The sequence below is a fragment of the Arthroderma uncinatum genome (genome assembly GCF_011692745.1).
Source record: "Arthroderma uncinatum strain CBS 119779 chromosome Unknown scaffold2, whole genome shotgun sequence".
Classification (NCBI taxonomy): Eukaryota; Fungi; Ascomycota; class Eurotiomycetes; order Onygenales; family Arthrodermataceae; genus Arthroderma; species Arthroderma uncinatum.
In genome coordinates this window covers 4205692-4229905 of record NW_022983864.1, presented here as the reverse complement: position 1 = coordinate 4229905, position 24214 = coordinate 4205692, and the positions used below count along the sequence as shown (strand labels likewise).

At 47.4% G+C, this 24214-nt stretch overlaps 6 protein-coding genes across 6 annotated transcripts; 3 read left to right on the top strand and 3 right to left on the bottom strand.

Annotated features, from left to right (window-relative positions):
- Window positions 1–2317: 2317 nt before the first annotated feature.
- GIQ15_03262 (uncharacterized protein) lies at window positions 2318–5324 on the top strand (the record flags this gene model as incomplete). The annotated part of the gene is made up of 4 exons (XM_033550679.1): window positions 2318–3645; window positions 3702–3985; window positions 4070–4653; window positions 4761–5324. 4 exons carry the CDS (start codon window positions 2318–2320, stop codon window positions 5322–5324), a joined length of 2760 nt encoding a protein of 919 aa, XP_033407840.1.
- Window positions 5325–6312: 988 nt separating this feature from the next.
- GIQ15_03261 (aldo-keto reductase family protein) lies at window positions 6313–7705 on the top strand (the record flags this gene model as incomplete). Its single annotated transcript, XM_033550678.1, has 5 exons — window positions 6313–6383; window positions 6446–6537; window positions 6612–7200; window positions 7300–7497; window positions 7582–7705. 5 exons carry the CDS (start codon window positions 6313–6315, stop codon window positions 7703–7705), a joined length of 1074 nt encoding a protein of 357 aa, XP_033407839.1.
- Window positions 7706–10524: 2819 nt separating this feature from the next.
- On the top strand, window positions 10525–12156 carry GIQ15_03260 (uncharacterized protein; the record flags this gene model as incomplete). Its single annotated transcript, XM_033550677.1, has 2 exons — window positions 10525–11048; window positions 11304–12156. The coding sequence occupies 2 exons, from the start codon at window positions 10525–10527 to the stop codon at window positions 12154–12156; spliced, it is 1377 nt and encodes a 458-aa protein (XP_033407838.1).
- A 3271-nt stretch (window positions 12157–15427) lies between these two features.
- On the bottom strand, window positions 15428–15970 carry GIQ15_03259 (Transcription factor; the record flags this gene model as incomplete). Its single annotated transcript, XM_033550676.1, has 3 exons — window positions 15428–15542; window positions 15621–15831; window positions 15889–15970. 3 exons carry the CDS (start codon window positions 15968–15970, stop codon window positions 15428–15430), a joined length of 408 nt encoding a protein of 135 aa, XP_033407837.1.
- A 1143-nt stretch (window positions 15971–17113) lies between these two features.
- On the bottom strand, window positions 17114–17489 carry GIQ15_03258 (uncharacterized protein; the record flags this gene model as incomplete). Its single annotated transcript, XM_033550675.1, has 2 exons — window positions 17114–17278; window positions 17325–17489. The coding sequence occupies 2 exons, from the start codon at window positions 17487–17489 to the stop codon at window positions 17114–17116; spliced, it is 330 nt and encodes a 109-aa protein (XP_033407836.1).
- A 4550-nt stretch (window positions 17490–22039) lies between these two features.
- Window positions 22040–23976, bottom strand: GIQ15_03257 (acetamidase; the record flags this gene model as incomplete). The annotated part of the gene is made up of 4 exons (XM_033550674.1): window positions 22040–22884; window positions 22943–23413; window positions 23467–23870; window positions 23936–23976. 4 exons carry the CDS (start codon window positions 23974–23976, stop codon window positions 22040–22042), a joined length of 1761 nt encoding a protein of 586 aa, XP_033407835.1.
- Between the last annotated feature and the right edge of the window lie 238 nt (window positions 23977–24214).

The following is a 24214-nucleotide window of genomic DNA, read 5'->3' as shown; positions in this document are numbered from 1 at the left end:
TCTCCTACGATGTCTCGTCAGTTAAACTCCCTGAGACATCGTGAAAGAAGCTTCACCGACCATCGACTTCCCCGATGGCAGCCCGACTCTGAAGTCACAGAATGTCCAATTTGCGGAGTGACATTTACCTTTTGGTTCCGAAAACACCACTGCAGAAAGTGCGGAAGAGTTGTCTGTGCCGCATGCTCGCCTCATAGAATTACCATCCCCCGCCAGTTTATTGTCCGTCCTCCTGAAACCCAACGAGCAATATCTACCATCATCCAACGTCCCACGGAGCCCGAGGTTATCAACCTGATTGATGATGATGATGAGCAGCCGCCGCCTTCATCACAGCCTCAAACTCACACGCGAGTAACTTCAGCTCACCACATCCCTAGGCCATCGTTAGGTGGCGGAGCTGAAGTCCGTCTTTGCAATCCTTGTGTGCCAGATCCAAACCCTGAGCCTCCTCGCCGATATAGGGCGAGTAGTAGTGCATCTCGCCATGATCATAGCGCTAGAAATAGCTCGCTAGGTTGGGAAGGTCATCATAGCCGCCATCAAGCGGATCCACGCTCTTTGTCATCTGGACAACAGAGCACGGATTGGGATATAAGCGCCGAAAGATCTCGTCGCCAATCAGCTTCCATCTCCTCTGGCTCTAGCCGCACCCCTGAAGCCTACATTGAAGGTCGAAGACGACGGGAGCGGGACTTTAACACGGCTGTATGTCTTCCTTAACGCCTGCAAATATCCCTTTCAAGTTCTAACTGTGTTATAGGTCCATAATCATACACGGGAATCCCAGAGGGCACACCGAGCAAGCTTGACAGAAGCCAATCTCCCTTCATACGGGGGTTTTGGCTATGAGGTATCGTCAAGTTTGCGAGGCCTGCCGCCGAGATATTTCCCAGGTCGAGGCGTTGAATCTCATATACATGGTTCTCCTCCCTCATATTCTTCCCCAGAAGCATTACCACAGGTCAGTAACAGATATCCCACTTCTACCCTACAAGCTCAAACAACTAAACTTAATATGAAGGACTCGCAACGACACTACCATCATGCGTCATACCCAAGATCTCATCCTACGATTCGCGCAGCAGATATGAATCGCCCTCTTCCACCACCACCTACTAACCGATCCCATCACCCTGTTAATGAACGAGACCTGTGCCCCGTATGCAACCAAATCCTCCCTCCACAGTCAGCGGGCAGTGATGAAGGTTCCCACGAAGCACACATACGAGTATGCATTGAAAGACACGCTACCAGACGCCCAAGACCTTCGCACCCGTCTTCAGAAGGTTCATTGCGCCCACTATCCGACCGTTTAAGGATGCTAAGCTTCCCTGCAACGGAGAAAGACTGCGTGAGCACAGATGGCGTCCATCCAGAATGTACCATCTGTATGGAAGAGTATGAGGTCGGAGTTGAGCTGGCACGCTTGGAGTGTCTATGCAAATTCCACAAATCCTGTATCCTTGGATGGTTTGACCGTAAGGAGGAGTGTCCCGTTCATAAGGTGGCATAAATCTACCTCCATACGCATTTTAATGTTATATTCCGGCATATCTTTCCCCCCCCATTTGGCTCACATTGTATCTATTGGCAATTGGCTGTTTTAGAATGTTTTGGTGTTCATGGAGTTGACCATCAGAATTTCATTTTGCGGAGTTGGTACTTTTTCTACAATTAATCCGTCCGGTCGGAATAAGGGAACTCTGCTCCCATGGAGGTTTTGGTTATATTTAATTGATATAATGGACTTATACTGCTCATGACGTCTTTCAGCCGTTCGACCGCCACAGCATGCATCGTTTACACTTCGATGCTGGACGGCTGGCTCCCGCCTGGAAGAGAAATCCCGATTATAACAACGAATTGCAAGCCACCCGAGGATAAAAAGTGACTCACAGAGAAGTTCGACGGAGGAAAACGGACCAAGGGCCAGGGTTCTTGTTCAGCTGGCAGATATTCAATTTTCTGATACGAGTACGAGGCAGCAGCTTCCAGGCAACTACTTAGAAGTTAGCCTTAGCCAGAGGGGACCAAGAGGCGACGACCAACACCACAGATTTCCAGACCAGCTTTGGTCTCAATATTCAGCAATCTCGAGATACGACTATCGTCTCGCTACAGAGCGCTCTCCTTCCTCCGAGTTTTCGCCGCTAAGGGAGTAATCGACTGCTATAGGCACACCACGCCCTAGAACCTTGTCGGGCTGTACCTGTGTCGGTCGCCGACATACCGTGCCTCCGTGGATGGCGACGTTAGGCGACCTGGTGGCATGGTCCTGAGCAAACAAATAAAGATCCGTCGATATTCCCGGTAGATGGAGGTGGAATACCCTTCCCGCACATCCGCTGCAGACGCGTCGTCGCCTTCCGCCACTTCGTCCTCTCATAGAGGCTCCCCCTCACTGCCGCGCGACGATGGCGTATCGCACGCCTCCGTTTCACGCAACAACTCCTACGAAACTACCGGCATAGACAACTCGAGAGCCGCATCAGGCAACAACCCTGCCGCCGTTGCAGCTTCGGATACGATATCGAACGACCCCCTCGCCGACCTCAAGCGGCCGCGTGCCTGTGAAGCTTGTCGACAGCTCAAAGTGCGATGTGATCCCGATCCCGATAAACCAGATGGATCTTGCAAACGATGTGCCAAGGCGCAGAGGCGCTGCATTATCACTGTGCCGACTCGAAAGAGACAGAAGAAGGGAGACAGTCGTGTTGCGGAGCTAGAAAAGAAGATTGATGCCCTGACGGCCAGTCTTCAGGCCTCGAGGGCCAAAAGTTATCCTACCGATTCAAACGAACCTGGCGCGCATAATGCTGAAAGAACCTGGCCTGGATCCAATCGCTGGGGGTCGCAACGACGAGTATCTGGTGGAGCAAATCCGTCAGGGCCTCCTGGAATCGCTGGTAACAAGAGAACGTTCAGTGGTGATATGCGGTCAAGGCCAGGGATAGGACCTCCTGCCGTTCTTGCGCCCCTTGCGCGCCCCATGAGCCCTTCCGGACCCAGCTCGTTCGTCCATGCATGGTTGCATGAGAAGAATACGGGTAGGCCTGAGGGCAGTTGGCCCGCATTCGAGCCAGAATCCATGTCAGCACCTCGTCCTGACCACGAGTATGCGGACGTGATAGATCGCGGCGTTGTCGATCAGGAAACTGCGGCAAAATCATTTGATCATTACGTCAAGAATATGGCACCCATAATGCCATGTGTGGTGTTCGCACCAAACACAAAAATGGGGGATGTCCGCCGCGAAACACCCGTACTCTTCCTATCCATCCTTTCGATATCAATTGGGAATTTTTCACCTAGTCTAGAGACGGCGTTGCTCACCGAGATGCATAAAATATTTGCCGACCGCATTGTTATTCGAGGTGAGAAGTCACTAGAACTGGTGCAATCTCTAGTGATAGCGACTATGTGGTATATGCCGCCAGAACATTATGAAGAGCTCAAGTTCTATCTACTTATCCATATGGCGGCTATTATGGGGACAGATTTGGGTATGAACCGCAGATCAAAACCGCAGTCGCAATCGTCAGAGATGATAAGGGAGCTTATGACCAGGAAAGCCCTATTCATCGATCCTCAGTCACTTGACGGGAGGAGGGCTTGGATAGGCTGCTATATTTTAGCTGTCAAGTGCGTTACCCCGTCATTACTTTTGGCCGATCCAAATATGTCTAACATGTCTGCAGTGTTGCTATGGGTCTTAGACGACCACTCCTCACTCGCTGGAATGCCTATATGGATGAATCGGTTCAGATGCTGCTGGATTCTCCTGACGCGTATCCCAGCGATCGGGCCCTCGTTGAATGGGCGAAATTAGCCCATATTGGCGAGGAGATCGGTTTCCAGTTTTCCATGGATGATCCGTTAACAAACGTCTCTATCACTGAGCCAAGAATTCAATATGCCCTGAAGGGATTTGAAGGGCGCCTGGATGAGTGGCGGAGGGAAGTTCCGCCAGAAGTATATACCCGTAAGTGATACAGAACTGTTTCTATATTCGTGTTGGGTCACCCGTACCCGCGTCGTACGACTCGCTACTGACACTTTTTCATAGCTGTAATGGAACATTACGAACAAGTTCTTAGTATATATATGCATGAAATCGGCATGCACATTGACCATAACATTGACGACTTCAAGCCTCCGTTTCTTGCCAACCTTACCCAAGAATCACAGATTGACCTTGGAACTGCGGCGCATGTAAACGCACTTACAGCGTGTTTAACATCGACGCATCGAGTTCTTGATCTATTCTGTGCAATGGACGGGAACTTACTCCCGTGTCTACCTACGATACATTTCGTACGCACGTCGTATGCATGCGTTGCCCTAATAAAGCTATTCTCGGCTGCCTCAGCCCCAGGAAGCAGGCTCGCCAATGTATTCAGCACTGCAGACTTCAAAATTGAACCTTCGCTGAATAAGCTAATTACGCACCTACATTCGTGCACAGAAGGGAATCACAGTCGAGTTGGCCTTAAGTTTTCGCTTATCATTGGCATGTTGAAAGCATGGTATTCTAAACGTAAGGATAAAAATGCTGAAGTGCCTCTTCCTCCATTCCTCCAACCGAGAGTCTCCAAGTCCGAAAAGAGTGAAGCAACGGCATCTCCTGTTGTTGACGATAGGCACAAATCGGTTAGTGAATGTGGCTCACCCTAAAACTTACCACAAAGGGGCATTGCTGCCCCGCATCTTATTTTTCTTTATAGTACCAACATTTACTGACACTGCATTGCACATAGCCCCCATTTACCAATCAAACTCCTCCAGGCGTCCTCAGCAATGCTGCGGTGCAACGCCCTTCAAATGCGGGGGCCCTGAAGCAGGAGTGCCAACGACCTAACATTACGGCTCAAGACAACGTTCAGCCCTGTGGTGGTAATAGAAGTGAAACTTTTACGACGAACTCGGCGCAGGCCAATACTACAGCTACAGCTACAGCTACGGCTACGATTCCGACGTACGGTTCCGGCAGCCATATCGGCGTCACACCTCAGACGTCTAACACGGGCGATTGGCCGCCATTCGTCAGCCAGAACCAAATGAGCGCCAATCCTTACAGCACTACATCAACTTGTGTCCCCCCTATGCAGCAGTACATGAACCCAGCCTTTGACCAAGGTCAAAACTTCGTTTCACAAGCCGGTTTCAATGGATCTACTACGGGAATGGACCATCAGAACCTGACGTGGGAACACGAGACGGTTCCGGGGGCCGATTTATCAGCAGTTATGACATTCCATCCAAACTTGTGGGATGAAGAATTATTCCAGCTCTCCATAGAGGGGTTTGAAGGGATTTTCTAAGCGAAGGAACTTTCTCGCTTCGTATGCGGTATTTTTCCATCCCATCGGAAGGGAAAAATCGGGTTCCTAACCGATATTTTCATTTTTATTTTATGATTTAGCTTGGTGTTCTGACAAGTCACTTCCAGCCCGTTGATTGGTGCTTATCTATCAAGTTGCATGGGATATATGCATGGATCTCTTGACTAAACAACGAGATCGTTACACTGCAATGCAGGGTGCATTGGTGAACAAAGCAGGGCACAATTCATACATACGGAGTACACTCCCTCCTCCAAGGGACTCTCTACTCAATACTGCGATGCCGTGGAGCCGCCACAACTCGACTCTTCAATGTTTTTGGCTGGTGTTTGGGGAATTAATAGGGCGGGATTATGGCGATTTTGCATGTACCAGTACTAGCCGGCCATTAACTATGGGGTAAACCCCTGTCTCCCCCGTATACTACTATTTACGCGATTAATGTGGGATGGAAGTTAAAAAATGCTACTCAAATCAGTAATCCTTCCATTACCCGAATTGATCATTGAAGGTACACAGCAGGCTTTTAGTCATGCGCGAACATCACTTCATTGTTGTTCGGCTCGCGCAGCTGGGAACTAGAGCCGCTTAAAGAAGGGATTGTATAAGTTACAGCGATTCTCCTCCATCCTCAATGATTCATGAATCCAATTCAAATCACATTCTCAACTCCTCTGGTCAAATCATCTAACCCCCAACAACCTTAGAGCCTCCTCACGACATGTTGATAATAGACGAGGAACCGCAAGCCGTGGGCAGAATACAGTCCAAGGGCATTTATCATGGCCTGCCAGTCTTCCCCAAGTCGTTGAAGGGGCTCTCAGCAATTGTAACGGGAGCAAACGGGATATCCGGCAACCATATGTTACGAGTTTTGGCCGAATTGCCAGAAAGATGGACGAATGTTTACTCGATGTCAAGGCGAGCACCGTTAACCAACAAAAGTTGGAAAACCAACGTCCTGCATATGCCGTTGGATTTCTTAAATAGCACGCCTCTTGAGCTAGCCAATGTTATGAAAGAGCAAGGAGTCAAGGCGTAAGTTATTACCAACAAATCATGGAGATTCGAGACCTATATTAACCTTCAATTCTTCGAAGTGATTATGTCTTCTTCTTTTCATATGTCCAACCCGAGCCGAAAGATGGCGGTGGGATATGGTCCGCTGCAGACGAGCTAGTAAGGGTCAACAGTATGTATATGCATGCCCGTTGGCGATTGACATCCCCTGAAACCAAACTTGCTAACAGATGCATCCTTGTCTAGCGGCGATGCTTTCTAACTTCTTAGAGGCACTGAAACTTGCGGAAATTACACCCAAGCGAGTCATGCTGCAAACTGGTGCTAAAAATTACGGCCTCCACCTTGGCCCAACTATGACGCCGCAAAGAGAAAGCGATCCACGAGTCTTGTTAGAACCAAATTTCTACTATACCCAAGAAGATGTCCTCTTCAAATACTGCAAAGAAACTGGTGCTGGCTGGAATGTGGTCATGCCGTCTTTCATTTTGGGCGCTGTCAAAGATGCGGCCATGAACATGATGTACCCGCTGGGTATCTTTGGTGCTGTCCAGGCGTATCTAGGAAGACCCCTTGTATTTCCAGGCGATCTTGCATCATATATGATGCCCCTCGACCTTTCATCTGCAACTCTAAACAGCTACCTTGAGGAATGGGCCGTTTTAACACCGAACGCCGTGAACCAGGCATTCAATGCTTCCGATAACAGCGCTTTCAGTTGGGCGGCATTTTGGCCCATGTTTGCTAGTTGGTATGGTGTATCATATCAAGTACCTGAGGACGAAAATGCAGAGTACATTTCGATTCCCACTCAATACGAGCCGCCGCCAAGAGGGTAAGCATTGGTTCTTCTATTTCCCCTATGTTTCATTGTCTCTAAACAAAGAAAAATTTGATGGCGTATAAGCCTACATACTAACCCTCAATCACCTAGATTCGGGCCAAGGGGCACAATTCGTTTGAAATACGCACTTACTCAGTGGGCGACAGATCCTGAGGTTCAGGAAGCATGGAAGGCACTAACTCAGAGATATGATTTACAGTCTAACCCATTCCAATGTGGGAAGGATATCAATCGAATCTTTAGTTTTGCGGATAATGCGCTGCTTATCGCGTGGCCGCTCCAGTTCAGGTCAGTACTGTGCCCTCGTAACGACCGCTTCCCTTAATTTCCACCACCTCTTGATATGTAGAAGCTAATATTTCCACGCTGTAGTCGGAGCAAGGGTCATAAACTTGGCTGGTTTGGGGCGGTGGACACTCTAGAGTCCATGAGACAGATCCTAGACGAGTTTGTTGAGCTCCAGATGCTTCCACCACTTCCAACCTTGAAAATGTAATCTAAACGAGACATTTCAATTATCCCTGTATCCTTATTGCTTTAGGGCTACTACCATGTACTCTAGAGTAGTTCAAGGAAATTACACTGGAATCCAACATACGTTGTTTCTATAAAACGGAGCTCCCATGGGAGCCTTTATAATAGTATTTGACCGTTAGTTTGTCTAAAAAACCCATGGCTATCTAAAAGGACAGCGTCACTCAATCAAAGCTGGGCTTCTTAATGACTTAATTATATCAGTGTCTCTATCCGGTACCCATGTAGCTAGTTAATAAAGTCTAAGTTAAAATATGACTTTAATGATAGATCTAAGAGTAAACTTAAGAGTGCGCTTAAAGGTGTATATAAAGGTAAATATAAATAAAGGTAAGTCTAAGACGCTACACATAAGTCTAAAGACAGGCGTAAGAATTCATGTAAGGGTTATAATAAGGTCAATTAGAAATAATACTAATAAATCTCCAGACCAAGCCTCTTCCAATATGGTCCTCCTAAAATTTGAGCGAAAGTAACACCTTCATGGCGACTGGTGGCATAGGTATAAGCCGTTAAGACTCGTTTAACCGTGACTTGTATTGTGACAGGGAATATATGGTTTGTAACAAAGGTCTCGAGGGTCCTCTAACACAATGACCTAGTAACGAGACCCTTTTTACAATAAGTTCAGTGTAAAGGTCGATGCTTGATCAAAATTAGCCATAGCTTCAAGTCCTATCACGATCTCCTCTTTCACTTCGCCGTCTGGATGCATGTCATAGTTAAGCAATCCACCCAATGGACACCCGCCATCCCGATGCCAAAGAGCAATTGAACACCGACGTAAGTATTGATTTCCGAATGGGGTAGATATGTATGTCTCTTCTTTTAAAGACTCTGGCTTGCAACTCCTTAGGGAATGTGTGTATAAGACATTCGTCAAGGCGGTATAACCTAGAGAAAGTAGGAACTATTCCCATGTCGTATCTCTTCAGGGCCGATGACAATTCCTTGCATGTAGTTCGCCAAATATTTATACCTAGGCTTCCCTAAACTTGCCCTTGTAACTACCGCAAGTGTCCTTAACTACATAAAGGGGCGGTGTGCTGTAAATTTAAGAAACAATAAGAGCTTAATTGAAAAAAAAAAATATAACTAACAAAAATTAAGGGTTGGATATTCAGTCACAATGAAGTGATTTATATCTTCCTGAAATAATTTAATAAGCACTATTACTCTCGCATCAGGCACCAACTAGCATTTGGACATGCGTTAGTGAGCTGTCGTGGCACGGTTAACAAAAATTTGTTTTCTGGCCGTTCTTACATCGAAGGGCGTATTAGTTGGGCTAGGCAGCGCTTAACGTCCTCCTAAGTCTATCTTGTTCATACCTTTATTTCAAGTTTATCTCCAAAAAGCTCTAAGAAGAACTCAACAAATTCGGCTCTATCAAGGTTTTCAGTGTCAATGATTTGGGGTTTAGGCATGCCAGGCAGGTTAACGAGGATAGGGGGGCGTTGGCATAGGTAGTTTGCTCAATGCGGTTTTGATAGAGGAAAATAATTGAGAGCGAGGACGAGCCTACTAGCCTTGCTGTTTAAGTACTGAGGCATGAATGCCGTTTTCAGATTATAAGAAAGGCCCTGGAAACTGCGAGGGAAGTTTTAAATGAAGATAACTTTGAGACAGCTATAAACCAGTCGCTCTTATCCGAGTCACACTGATGGAAAGGGAAGCTGAGAGAAGGGCAAAACGTTGAAGACTCTTGCTGTGCAGACCGTGACTAAGCTTCGTGGGGAGCACAGATGTCCGTACGCTCAGGATCACGAACCGCTTTGCTCGAATAAAATGGCTTATACGTGTTCGTGGAGTCATAAGGCTGGTGATCTCTAGAAGTATACTTATGACAGTAATCTAGGCGGCAAAGGAGACGTCTTGTTGGGTGGAACTGATCTTGTCCTACCATGCCTAGCGAGCAGTACTGTAGGGTTCCACAAACCACGAAGCGACTGGTGGCTCATATACTATATAAACTCCGCCTACACCCTCATTTCATGATGAGTTTGGAGAGCTGTTCACATTTGCTGCTGAGAATCTTTCTTTTTCTACCGGGATGTGATCGCCCGTGGGGCGCGTGCTCTCTGTCTGATCTAAAGATACGGAGAACTGAAATGATTTTCGAGATAAGGAGATCGACAATCAAATATCCCCGTGAGGTTCTTCAATGCAGGCAGTCATCCCAGCCTTATCAAGTCGAGGACTGAGGTGGACGTACCACTCTGTATGCAATTAAGGCAGAAGTAAGAGGGTAGTTAGGTATCTATTTTTAGGGGCCGGCCCGTCCCTTGCGCCGAGCCTTATCGAACAAGCTAGTGGGGCACCGCTCCCTGGGGCCTAAAAGGCGCGAAAGGACCACCTTCGACTCAGACACCACATACGGTCAACCGACGCCTAATAATAGAGAATTTATACGGGAATACGGAGTTCGCTGCACCGCTGGCGATGGTGTCATCTTGTCAAGCCCGAGTTTCAGAACCGCCGAGAGAAATCGCAGGGCTCGTGCATGCACCATGTGAGCCAGGGGTCCGCGTGCCGGCTGCCTATCAAGTTGGTGGTAAGGCCATCATTGGGGGAAGATGCATGACGCAGCGGGACCCAAGTGGGATGGTGAGTTGTGTCTGCAGCCCTTATCTGACGGTATCTTGATAGCTCTTGGCCCGCTGCAGGTCTCCCGGGATCTTACCTTCCTCTAGAACGACTACAAACATTATATATAACCCGAAATCTACCATGAAACCCCGAGCAAACAGACACATCCTTTGACAATCGTCGTCGCAAGGCATGGCGGGAAACGGCACTATGTTACGCGATCTTTTTTACCTCCTTATTCATTCAGATGCGCCTTTTCTGATGGTGCTCATGTCTCTGTCAGTCGCCATGGCAGAGGCATCGAGGGTACCTATGCTCGAAGCCGCGGTGTGTCGGGAATGGTATCTCACACGCTCACCGCAGCTCGTTAGCCCGGAAGGCCATGTGTCTGAACGCCTCTGCAAGCTGCCTGATATTCAGACGAAGACAATGATGCTCATCGGGGGTGATATGCGATGGGCTGCTACTACGGCCTTGATGATGGCGTTCCCCAGTGCCTGGCTGGCTCGGAGAGTGGACAAGCGAAAGCTGCTTATACTGTGTACGACCGGCTTTAGTGCTAAGACGGCAACTTTCACTCTCCTCTGCCGCTACCTCACGGGCTCGTTGAGGGCTATCTGGCTCATTCATTGCTGGGACATGATTGGGGCAAGTCAGATAGTCATACTCACCCTGTTGTGGTCAATGGTGGCCGAGAGAACCACATCGGCTATCCGGTACCGCCCTTCATACTCCTTCATGGCAAACTACCACCTCTACATTCATTAACAGATATGAGGGATTAGATCTTCCATGTTCCTTTCCATTACCTCAATTCTTTTGGGGATACAATTCCTTGGTACAACTGCGAGCGGGTTTCTGCTTCGATCGTCGCCATGGATTGTGGGCTTATTTGCAGTGTTGGCAAGTGCCATGCAAGTGCCTGTCTTATTACTTGGTTTGAGATACCGATCTGCTAAGTGTTCCACGAGCGATGGAGAGATGGGCGAGGCCGAAATACAAAACATAGCTGAAGACGTCAATACTCCACTTCTACAACCAGTCGCAAACTCAGGCGACTCGGACATCTCCAGCCTGGGAAGCGAAGTGAAAGGTGGCGCTAGTGAAGAGTGTATACCCCAATTCCATGGGCGATTCGAGCGTCTATTCGGGCCCGTATTTTGGGCAACAACGAATTACCTCTCCCGCATACACTTTCATATTCTCCGACATCGGGTATTCCAAGCCGGTTTCGCATTGGAATTTTTTACCGTTCTGGCAATGGGAACCAATATGGTGCTACCCCAGTGGACAAGCCACCAATTCGACTGGCCATTGGCAAGGGTGACAACCATTACGGCCTTCACTATGCTGGTTAGCATTGCCGCACTGATTACAGGGCCGTTCATAAACGCACGGCTGCTTCCATATTTCCGTACCGCCCGTCACATGGACCTGTTCGTGACTCGAAGCTATATCATTATCCGGAGCGTTGGTGCTGTTATGCTGGGGTTCTGCCGCACGCCTGCTACCTTTTTCCCTGCTCTAGTATTATATACTATGGGAGTCGGCCTTGTGGATAGCACTAAAGCGCTTGTGACACACTTCTCAGACCCCACGTACATCACAGAGTTGTACACCACACAGGCTATTGTCAATAACATGGGTGCCTTCACTGGGGGCTGTCTGTGGCCTGCCGTGTTTAACCTCCAACTCAAGCTAGATGGTTTCTGGTCAGGGCTCCCTTTCTGGATCAGTGGAGGGTTATTTTTGGTTGCTCTGCTAGTGACGGGTCCCTTCCAGAGCCAGCTCCGCAAGCAAAGCCACGCAACCTTTGGCGTATAGCCGGACAAGGAAGGTGAAATGCTGCTCCTGCAGAGCCAGCTCAGATAACGAAGTTTCATAATTTCTCAGCGGAGAATCTCATAGAACTCGGAATTTTCATTGATCACTCACTCATGTCTTATTACATTCTACTGGCTTGTAGGGATCCTCTGGAGTGATCCCAAGCCACTTTACGCCCTCGTTCCCCGACGACCTCAAGAGCCGACAGCAGGTACCGAATGATATCAGCACAAGTGAGCGGGGAATTAGAAGATACGATATTTCGGAATCAATTTTTTTTATCGGTGCAGGAACTCAAGTACCTGTGGCCGCTCCCAGCACCAATGAATCGTGTGGGGGTGTGTGAACTTAGTTATAACGTGTAGTTAATCTGACCTATTTGACGTCCAACCGCCGATGCATGCTCTTAATCGACAACTCTAGGATGCAAAGTTCCCTGCAAGCTGCATAGAACACGGCCCGAACTACAATGGTTTCGGTCTAGCGAGCGGCGTTGGCTGGCTGAAATGCACGTAAACCTGTCTGCTGTTCTCACCGCTACACATTTGCGCAGATATTGTGAGAGGTGCTGCTCGCGCATGCAGACATTTTGGGAGCCTTGGGAACGAGGATTGACTGACCAGCTCACAGATGACATCTAACGGATTGGGGTTTTGGCTGCTGGGCTTGCTGGTCGAGCCGATGCCGCTGCATGCAGACAAGGATGGTTCACCCACAGGAGGAATTGACGCCGGTTAACAAGAAATAAATATCCCAGGAGCCTAAACTACATCTAATTGTAGATCTCTTTCCATTCATCACGTCATGGGCATGAGTATATGTCTACGATGAATTCTTGCGAGAAACCGAGGGTTGGCCGCTCTCCTTATAGTTATAGGACAACGCGAGACAATCACTTACTAACTTTAGGCAACCTTGCAGCCAAAAATCTGTGCAAGGCATCCCTATTTCAAGGAGAGTGATGCCTCTATCACTATTGAAGACCCTGCAGTCAGACGGGTTTGTCAAATTGACTTCGAGCCTGGGCCGAGTGAGCCATATGCGGCTTTATGCGAGACTGTACAAGTAGACTCCAAAGCAACCTGGTCAAATGCGTAATCTCTAGGAACGATATGTTCCTTCTCAAGTAACTGCCGACAAAATTCCTTACTATCACCTAAAATCCTGTCTTTGTGTTCCCCCACGAAGCTTCCTTTCGGCTGGATATATACCTGCTAGTATACACTAATTAAGCACCCTATAAGCATGCTATTCGCCAGAGAGCCAGGAAAATAATCACTAGAGGAGCCATACTCCGTACCTTAGGGTATATCCCAGTCTGTCGAGTTCTAAAGAAGCTGAGACACACCAACATCCACAGAGCTCAGCCCAGGCATCTCGGGATATCCCCACGGCCCCAAGCCGGTAGACCCATTACCTTTGGTGCTATAAGCCGTACCAGGGATATTAAAGTCCATCTGCACGGGCGTAGAAAGGTCATCCGAATTGACGTTTAAGGGTCCTGTAGGCTGTATTGTATCAACATTTGGTAATAAATTTGCCGTCATTTGCATAACTTTGATCCTGATATCCGATATGATCCGCGGGGCCACTGGGCACATGTTGTCTTGTCTGGCTATAGACTCGCGCGTCTCCCAGGCCTAAATGACAATCCGAGAGAAAACGATAAACAAGGGCTGGTCATCTTTCTTTAAGTCCATCATTCGCACTTCATAGTTATTACTCATGCCTTCCCACGCCTCGTCTGCGTGCTCCCCAATAGGCCGCTTTTTCAAATCCTGAAGCAGGTGAATATATGTGGGGAATGGGAAATGAAATTGAACAAACCGGAGGTATCTTTTAGTGAGAGGCGAGGTCATGAGATTCGTGTCGCATGGAAATATCAGTTTGCTGCATGGACGCAGTCGAGTATCTGGAGTAGTATTGCAAGAGACGGTTTTTAGCCATATGGCCCCGTATCGTCTAGATAGTCATGTAGTGAAGTGAGTTCTCTGGATTATAGAATGCCAAATATTTCTCCTCCATAGTATTTTCTAGGGCCTTAAGCCGTTCTTCTTCTTCTATGGGGCTAGGCCGAGTGGCAATGGTGTTTAAAGACGGATTGGTAAAGTCGAGGTGGGAGGCGCTGTGACGGATGAAGTTAGGTAGCTCGCTACGCACTATAGTAAAAAGCATCTCTGTGGGCCTATTGATTGTTGCTGATGGTATTTTTATCTCTGGCTGAAGCTCAAAGTCATTAACGTTAAGAGGAACTCTGTAGTCCCAAGCAGGAGCAAACGATGTAGTCTTGTAATTGGATATCTCGCAGATGCGGTTATCAAATATGATAAGTGTTGAACGGAGATTCGGTGTAATACTGCCTGATCGTACGAAACACGTTAGTCAACTACGCCGTTTCATTAAATATCAGTGTCAGCTCTCCATCATCGAACAAATGCTACGCCCGGCGTTTTAACGCCTGTTTCAGCTGTAGCTGGCATCTCCGCGATGGCAAGATACATGGCCGTATGAGGAACATAAATAGGAGCCCAATATCGTGTATTTAGATGATCAGTGCTTGATAGATTGAAATCTCATAGATTGCTCCAGACCCACCTGACCAATCAAATCAATCAAATATCTCGTATCTCAGAATAAGTGACCACCATAATCTTCGACGCATCTCCGCCTCTAGAGCAGAGCATTTTCTATACGTGGATTCATTGTGAATGCCTATCCGTTGAGCAATGCGTATAGCAGTACTAAGCAGGGAGGACAGAGATTCAGGGTCCGTTTTATGTCTGATAGAGACCTATGAGAATTAGTATACGCTGGCAGACCGGTCAGAGAGCCTTACTAGGTAGAGATAGAACGCCGTCAAGCACTCACGACCACTAGATCGCAAAATACAACATCCTCGCAACGCTTGTTGACATAAAAACTGATAGCCTATCAAAAACTCCTTCTTTGGGGCTCCAAATAAGGCACTGCATTGGTCTTCCGTGAGACTCAGAATAGAGATGGAGTAGATACTGAACATCAACGCTTCTAGTGTAGGATTGATATTTGCAATATCGCTAGCAGCATCGATGATACGTATTTGAAGGGTTGGTGTATGCGTGACTTTGAGAAGGGGATTGACGTTGTCTAGGTAGATCTGCCAGAGCCTGAAGATCTGTACCAGGCTTGGATGCGAAGCAGAAAGGTCGACCTTCTCTGTGGGACCAAACGAGAGGTGGTCGTTGATCTGCCCTTGAAACGTGTGATTCCATGCCTTCTTGATCACTGATGGTCAGATATCATCATTGGCATGCAAGAAACCACTATCGTTTTCATCGTCTTCGCCGTCGTTTCCATCATCACCATCCTTGGGATCCCCCTTTTGACCCATGGCACGCCAAATGTCCCTTACAAAATAATAAGTCATCCGAATTTTTACCTATAAAAGTCTTCCCAGCAAAAGCAGGACTCAAGATTATACTCACACGGACCTAGACCCGACACCGGCGTTCTTCTCTGTCGTGTCCGCCTCGGGAATGATTCCCTCTGACTGTACGCCATCCGGTGGCTTCTCGCGGCCATCCCGCGTATGGAGAGGGTCGAACTTGACATTGTGTTGGCGGAGCAAGCCCTCATAGTGTCGCAGGCGCGCCAGAAGCTCTCTCTCAGGAAATCTACGGCGTTGCTGGCGGTTTGCTTGTTCGCATTGTACGCCGCATCTTACACGGCTGGCGCAAGGGAATATACGCTCACACTTGATCTTGCGTTGTTGACACAGCACGCAGGCTAGCGGGCGCCGTGTCCTGGCAGTTGCAGTTTGTTTCGGAGACAGCATGAGACTGTCGATCCTGTTGTAGCAGAAGGGTTAATACACAGTAAACCCGGTTGACGGGAGAAGTTAAGACGCTGCCTTCATTACTACCATCATGGCTGCTCTGATGTGCTTGAAGCCGGGCTTTATAACTCCCACACGCTAAGTCTCGCACTTTCTAACCCCTGACAGCACTAGATCGGATTTCGGTAGCCCCGAAGCAGTTGAGCGTGCAAAATGCGAATTCCCCATTCATATATATATAAAATTACGCATATAGGAACATAATTAATTGCTTCTGATTCTGATATACTTCAGGGCCCATAAAAGCCTTTCGCTTCTGTTCTTTTTCTCCAATATTATGATAAAATATAAATGTAACACACGTAGAGGTGCTGGTGGTATCTTGGTGGGATTATCATACCTGTCCCAGCGAGATCATGAGTCTGGCTGCCGTTGGAGGCCATACTTTGGGTATAGCAACAATCATCCTGACTGCCGAAGGGTGAGAGCTCATCAAACTCCAAATGATTCAAAAAAATCTCTTTCCATTGAGTTATGGAGGCCACAGCCATTGAAACACGACATATAACTGAAAACAGAGAACGGCTCAGACAGGTCCAGCCTCCCACATTGTTTGCTATACGGGACTGTGAATCCGTGAATGGGTGAATTCCCGGTCAGTGGAAACTTGCTCCGGCGAATGCATCGGAGCTGGTCTAGACGGTTCGGATATAAGGATGCCATCTTTACCGCGGGGGCTGAATAGAATGCGCCGCGGACTTGAAGGATGTTGTCAGGCGGTTTATAAATAAAAAGAACCATCACGTGATATAGACCTCAGCCCAGAAATTAGGTTTGTACAGGGATAAAAATAGTTCAAATCTTATCGAGGACAAGCTTCATGTTTCCACAATTCGATAACTACGACGGATGATTATCAAAAGTCCAAGAAAGAATGATTTCTTTAATTGGGCTAACGATTCGGCTTAGAAGCAAGCTGACCCTGATATAAATAACCGCAAACTCAGGCGTATACACTGATTGAATCAGGGATTTAACAAGGATAACTCGTGAAAACAATCGGGTTCGGCAAAGAAAAGAGCGAGTGAGTGACCCGTGTAGACCTTCTGCAAAAGGGTTGAACACATCCCTTGATCCCGAAACTCAGCAGAAGTTTCCAAGATATGCTCTAGTTGCAAGAGCAGCCGAGGTAGTTGTTGGTGCAGCGGCCGTTACGTCCATTGCAGCCATTTTCATTGCATCTTCCGGTGTTGCTGCCACATCCGTATCCACACTCGCATCCAAGGTATGGCCCCTAATGAAGTTTTCCTGTCAGAAACTGACATAGTCTTTGGGGACTTAAGAGTATACTTACGGAGGTGCAGGTGATTCTGTTTGGGCTTAGTTCTCCATGGCAGTTATTGTCGTAGCAGTTGCCATTTGGATAGCCGCAGTTGTTGTTGGCGATTCCGGCCTCGGGGAGAGCAAACGAGGTGGACAAGGAGGCAATGCTGACAATGAGGAGGGTGGTGAAACGCATGTTTTCGGTGGGATTGATTGTCTTGGGGGACTTGGTTTTTGATTTACTGAAGATGGAATGCTTTGTAGGATTGTTGATTCTGGATTTCAACTTCGAAAAGGGGATTCAATCCCAATACTTATACCTTTTTGACGGCCTATAATCTCGGACATCAATCGCCATCCCTGGATGCTACTGGATTGAGTACACGTAACACTTCATCCTTCCAAGCATTCCATTTGTTCCAGGCGAATGTCCTATATTAGGCTTGCTGGTGTCTCTATCACTTTCTGGCATGCAGCGCATAAGGTTTCATCCCATGATCCTCCGGATTGATACATGCATCCTGCTACATACGTGGATAGCTTTACTCACTCCGATGGCTCAATAAAAAGGCCTCCACAAGGCACAGCAGTGATATACTGCTTCAGTAGAGAACGTATAATATACCTTTCAAAGCTATATTTTAAAAGCGTCATCTTTGGATACCTTGCGGTAAAGGACCCCTTGATAGCTATATCAGCGGAAATACTGCTCTCATGTAACAGATTACCACTTTAGCATTTGCGTCCGTAATGAAGGATTTCACCATTTATCCAACTTGTGCAAGGGTTAAGCAGCCGGCCTACAGGTTTACAGTTTGTGGAATTATGGTATCAACCGCACCAGAGTCATTTGGGAGGGAGCAGAAATAATGCATTCAAAGACAGAATTAGAAGCCGTAAGAAATACTACCAAATCTCAAAAACAAACATGAGGTGATCGCTGACCCCATAAACAGAGCAGTAGAGCTCTACGTCAGCCGGAATAACAATATGTCAGATTCTCTATGCTGTGGTACAACTCGTTCCGATGCCCAAGGATTCCCATTGGACACTAGGCCTTTTTGTGCCTTGTGGTCCAACATAATGCTTGACTAGCAACATTCCTCCAGATATGAAGCTTAATTAGATCACTATACACACCATTCATTGGAAGAGCCGTTCCTGAGAAATATGTAGTCTCAGTAGAAATAGGCAACTGAGGCCTATTAATACACTTCTTAAAGAGGAAAGTCGGTATCCCATGCAAGCTCGTGCGCTGTTGGTACATTTATCCGAAGTACGGAGGTCTCTAACAAAAACCTCTAGGGCCTCCGATGTTTGATCTGTAAAAGCGCCCTCTATCAACCTTATTTTGTTACCCTTAAGTTTGCCCTTGGACCTATCCTTTGGAAAGGGGTTAACATATAAGGCTCCTTGATAACTTGTTTGGTGGGATCTCCGTAACGTTAGGCCAACTGTTTGGCGATCTCTTCTTCGTGGTCCAGTAGTTAGTTATGTAATGCTCTGCGGGGAAGCATGCAGCAAGAATGGCCTAGAGCTAAGCGGACCCTAGAAGCTGAATATTTGGAAATGACCAGCGACCTTGCATACGGCCGGTGGATCCTTTAAATCCTTCGGATCCTTCAATCAAAGCATTCGAGGCTTTCATTGTATAGGTAGAATTGACATCCAAACCGGGGAATGTATAGTGACGGGGCTGAGAGCAGGCATATAATCATGCATGTGGCGACATAGTCCAGTACTTTCGACATCATTCAGGTTTAACAAAACTAACCTTTTTCTTTTCCTCTCTTCCAGCAAACCCGAAATTGGCCGGCATGAGCGCTTTGCTTGTTATGTAGTTATTAACCGTTCCCTGTCAAGTTCTGCTCCTCAACTTGACCTCGTGCTCCTTTCGCTACGCATTAATCAATCATCTTATACCAAGATATAATCCTCATTTTGCGCTTTTTAGCAACCTTGGAAGACCTGAAAGTTTGGCTGCATAGTCACGTGTCAGAAACCTCAGCTCATCACGTGATATTGATGCATAAATGATACCCATGGATCTATAGGCCAATGCATGTATGGATTCTTTGTTTCTGTTTATTATCTTTAGAGAAATATTATAAGACCGAAGGCTGTGGAAGGGGAAACCCTCTACTCATCGTTCAAACATCGTTCAAACATGGGGGCTTGTGTCATTCGTGTGCACCACGTATGACGTAACTAATGCTTTTGTTTTGCGTGACTAGTTTTCTCTCACGTGCAACTCCATGTTTACAACCGCCATGTTCAACATCTTCGAGCTCGCAAGCTCACCATGGCTTGATTTCAAGGCTTCAAGGTGCACGCATGGGTCTTTACTCTCTCTAAGCTGTTCTTCGAAGTTATCTCTCATTTTCTGCAACTTAAAACGACACCACGCTATATTCGTGGGCAGATTTTGCCCTTATGGTGTAGAGTTGCCATGAGTTTCTTTCCATACCTACTACATTCTTTGCTTCCTGGAATATCGCAAATACGACCGTTTTGCGTCATAAAATATGTCATATGAAGGTTCTCCGGGTGTTTTAAACAAAAAGAGAAGATTTTGTCAAGCCCACATATGAACCGAGACAGGACCATGGCCAACGACTGCCGCTGGAGGAGACCCAGCGTATTTGGCGCTTATAATGTTAGCAAGACCAGGAGAGTGGGTAAGTCTCGCTATCGAGCATACAGAGCCATTTAATGGCTTTTTTTTATGTTGAACTTCCCAGGGGTTATCATTAGACAAACGGCTACTAATACATTTATGCCATCTGCTAGTACAAGTTGCTATCGCTGTGATATGCTGCTTCCTATCATCTGGCATAGTATTTGGCTATGCTGCACTTAAACCGATTTTGATAGATGAGGGGGTATATAGCCATTTATGCACAGGAGATGAGATTGGTCAAAGCGTAAGGGTATGTTATAAGCAAGAACTAAGGTAAGTCCACGCATACCTCCTTCATTGCGTTATAACAGATTTTTTTAACGGTTATCTTAGGCTTAATTTTATGTTTACTGCATCAGCCATTGCTTCGAATATTTGTGCTTTGCCTATTGGTGCCATTCTCGACAAATATGGCCCTCGTTTTACGAATGGTCTTGGTGCTATTCTCATAGCAATGGGCTCTCTTCTGTTTACCTCCGCCTCACATTTCCCGTATGATAGATATCTATGCGGATATATCCTCCTGGCAATGGGTGGACCAGCCGTGTTCATATCCTCTTTCCATTTATCGAACGCTTTCCCAAAACATTCTGGCCTCATATTATCGATGTTGACCGCCGCCTTCGATGGCTCAAGCACCGTCTTCCTATTCTTTCGTGAGATCCATAGCACGAAAATTACGCTCAAACTCTTGTTCCTGTTCTACCTTGTTGTTCCAGGCCTGATCCTTGGGTCTCAGGTGTTTCTCATGCAATCAAGGCCTTACAGCACAATGGGAGAGCTTATAGGACATGCAGATGATATTCTGGCCGAAGAAATGGAGAATACCCGAATTAATGCTGGTTCTGGTCTCGGTTCAACTCAACAGTCCCCTAGATACCATCATGTTATGTCTAAAATCAACACCCTACTTGATGGCGATAATCACAGAAACACCGCCAGTATCTGGAACTTCATCCCGAGTAGGGGAGCAGGGCAAGTAGGGGAAACCAGAAACAACGGAGCACAACACACCAAAAACCAGTTATGGGGGACCTTGCATGCATTACCAGCCTCCGAGCAGATTAGTTCATTATGGTTTGTCCTCTTGACCGTGTTCGTGATGGGCCAATTTCTCCGAATAAACTATTTCATATCAACCCTGTTTATACAGTACGAATACCTCTTATCCTCTTCTGCTCTGGCCAGGGCATTAAACCACTATTTCGACTACCTACTGCCCATTGGTGGCCTTATTGCTGTCCCGTTCATTGGACTACTTCTCGACTACGCCTCTCTGCCATTCATACTCCTTAGCCTTGTCAGTATGACTACGATAAATGGTATTGCAGGCTGCATCCCACATAGCCTAGCAATGGGATATATCAACGTCACCCTTTTTACATTATATCGACCATACTTTTACACAGCAATATCCGACTATACTGCAAAAATTTTCGGGTTCCAGACTTTTGGAAAAGTCTATGGATTGATAATATTCGCCGCAAGTATGGGGAGTTTCTTCCAGACGCCGTTGGAAATGATAACGCTGAGGGAATTCGACAGAGACCCTATTCCGATGAATATCTTATTGACAGCTGGTACATTTTTAGCTGGAGGGATACTCACCCTGTTTGTATGGCACAAGTCAGCGGCTTATGCCTATTCTATTCTCCCTTCGGAAATAGATATGGAATCAAGATGCGATGTCAGGACGGTGGAGAATTTACAAGCTTCCACTGAAGGTGAGTTTACTGCAGAAGATGAATTTTCTGCTGAGGATGAACGTGATGCATGGCAAACCGACCCGCTTCTTCGTTCCTTTGATAGATTGAATCGATCCTTATCATATGGAGCCATTTCCCATGATGCATAGTGGTGATTCACGCCTGCCTGTATAATACCTGTCACGAATAGAATGTTTCAATCGATTTAATATATACAACTCCATAGATCGGCTTGCTATCCGATGCAGACGTAGATACAAAGATAAGGAAATGATCAAGAAATGATTGACTATAGCACAACGATCGCTAGCTGTTATATGAAAGTAATCGAAGTAATCGGGATAAAGCAATGCATATTGCTTAGTCAATCTGCATAAGCTGGTACTTTCCACCCTCTCCGCCAGGGCCCTTGTACTCTTCCAATGCCTTCTCGACGGCATGCATGCATCCGATGACCTTCTCCTCATGCCATCTTCGTCCAACAACCTGGATAGCAGTGGGTAGGCCGTGCATAGCATCAGCATCGTAGTATTTCCAAGCACCTCGAGAAACAGCACTGTCGACACCCAAGTTCTTCAAGACACGCTTATACACATTCTTACCCTTCTTTCCATCAGGGCCGACAAGAGCATCCTTCTTAGAATCCACGTGGCCCACTGGAATAACACCAGCAGAGTAGTCGAGCATGTTCCAGAAGAAAGTGTAACCGCAAGAGCTGATAGCATCAGTCATAGCACCGTGTGGTAGAGCAGGAGTGGCGTTAACAGGGCAGAGAATGAAGTCGAAGTTTTGTTCCTTGGCGTTCCACCAGTCGTGCCATGTGGCGCGGAATGTTTCACGTTGGGCGACAAGTTTCCATTGTTCGGTGGCGGTCTTGAGGCCAAAATCACGGAGGAGGTAGGCCCAGGTTGCATCACGCTTGATGTAGCGGACGAATAGGTAGTAGGCGTAGCGGAATGGCCAGGAGAACCAGGAGAAGGTGGTTAGGTGAACCGCACCAGGATCAGAGGATTCACCGGTTTGTAGGTGGGAGTTGAAGGTCTCACAACCATCAGCATTGAGTAGAAGAGAAGCAAGGTTGAGACCCATTAGCGAGGTAGCAGTTGGTGGCTCCTTAACTTCGACTAAAGTGTGTCCAGCAGCCGTCAAAGCGGCAATGGCTGTGTTCAGGCCACGGGCAATTGCAGGAGTTGGGGGAACGACGCCTGATGATTACATGTTATTACAATGTAAATTGAAAGTTAAAAAGTGGGAGAAACTAACCGTCAGACCTCATAACACCAATTCGGAGCTTCTTCGTCTTGGCCTCTTCTTCCTCCTTGCTTCTCCAGCTAATGGGGTGGACGGTGGTGTCATACTTCCATGGCTCCATTCCGATGATAGAACGAGCAAAGTAGGTCAGATCGTTGAGTGTTCTTGCCATAGGGCTGAAAACACTGGGAACGCCTTCTTGTCCGGCCATACTGGTGCTGACACCAGCCTTTGGCCATCGTCCCGTACTGCAGCGGATGGAGTAACAGCCACTCCATGCAGCTGGAAGACGGACGGAACCAGCAACATCAGAACCAACACCGATACGGCCACCCATGGCCAAGAGGGAAGCTTCACCTCCAGAGGAGCCTCCGGGGGTGTAGTCTGGGGAGTGGGGGTTACGGCAAACACCCCAGAGGTCATTAGTCGACTCGAAGGAGAGCAATGTAATCGGTAGAGCAGTTTTAGCATATGGAATAGCACCTACACAACAGTTAGATGTCATACATATCATCACATGGAATAAGTGATCATACCTGCGTCCTTCAACAGTCTAACAAGGGCACCGTCCTTTGCGGCCGGCTGGCGAGTATATCTCGTGTATCCTACCGAGGTATCGAAACCACCAACCTGAATGGAATCCTTCAACGAGACGGGGATACCAGCCAAGGGTCCCTGGATATTGATACCCGACTTTGCCCATTCCTCAGCCTGTGGAATCAACAATTCCGTTATGCAATTGCATCGTTCCTGTGCCTTGATGGCGATCTTCCCGTAGGTACGCAGCACGTCAACGGGAGCGAGGGCACCTTTGTGGACATCTTGGACGAGCTCTTCGATCGGCTTATCGATCACCGACTGGTCGAACGCTGAGAACGGAGCATGGTAGACGGATGGTAGAGAAGCAAAGCGTTGGGATCTTTGGTTGCGCTTGAAGTTGCTGTGTACTACTTAGTACGGGAGTATACGAGTATATCTAGGACAGGATTGCAGGGTATAGCTTACCGAGCACTACGATACTCGAAGTAGTCGAACGGGGGAAGCATCTTGGCTGGGTTGTGGCATGCAGTGGTGTGGCTGGATGATGGCTGCAGACGAGGTTGATGTTGATGCAAGGGAGGAGGTGAGGAATGCGGAGAAAGGTGAGCTTCCCGGCTAATTTATGGTGGGCGGGCTCGGCGTCAGGAACCCGCGTAGCCGGACCAGAACGCCGAGATGAAAGGTTTCGGCACAACTCTCTATCTACTACACTTACTCTACTCTACAGTTACTCTACAGTTACGG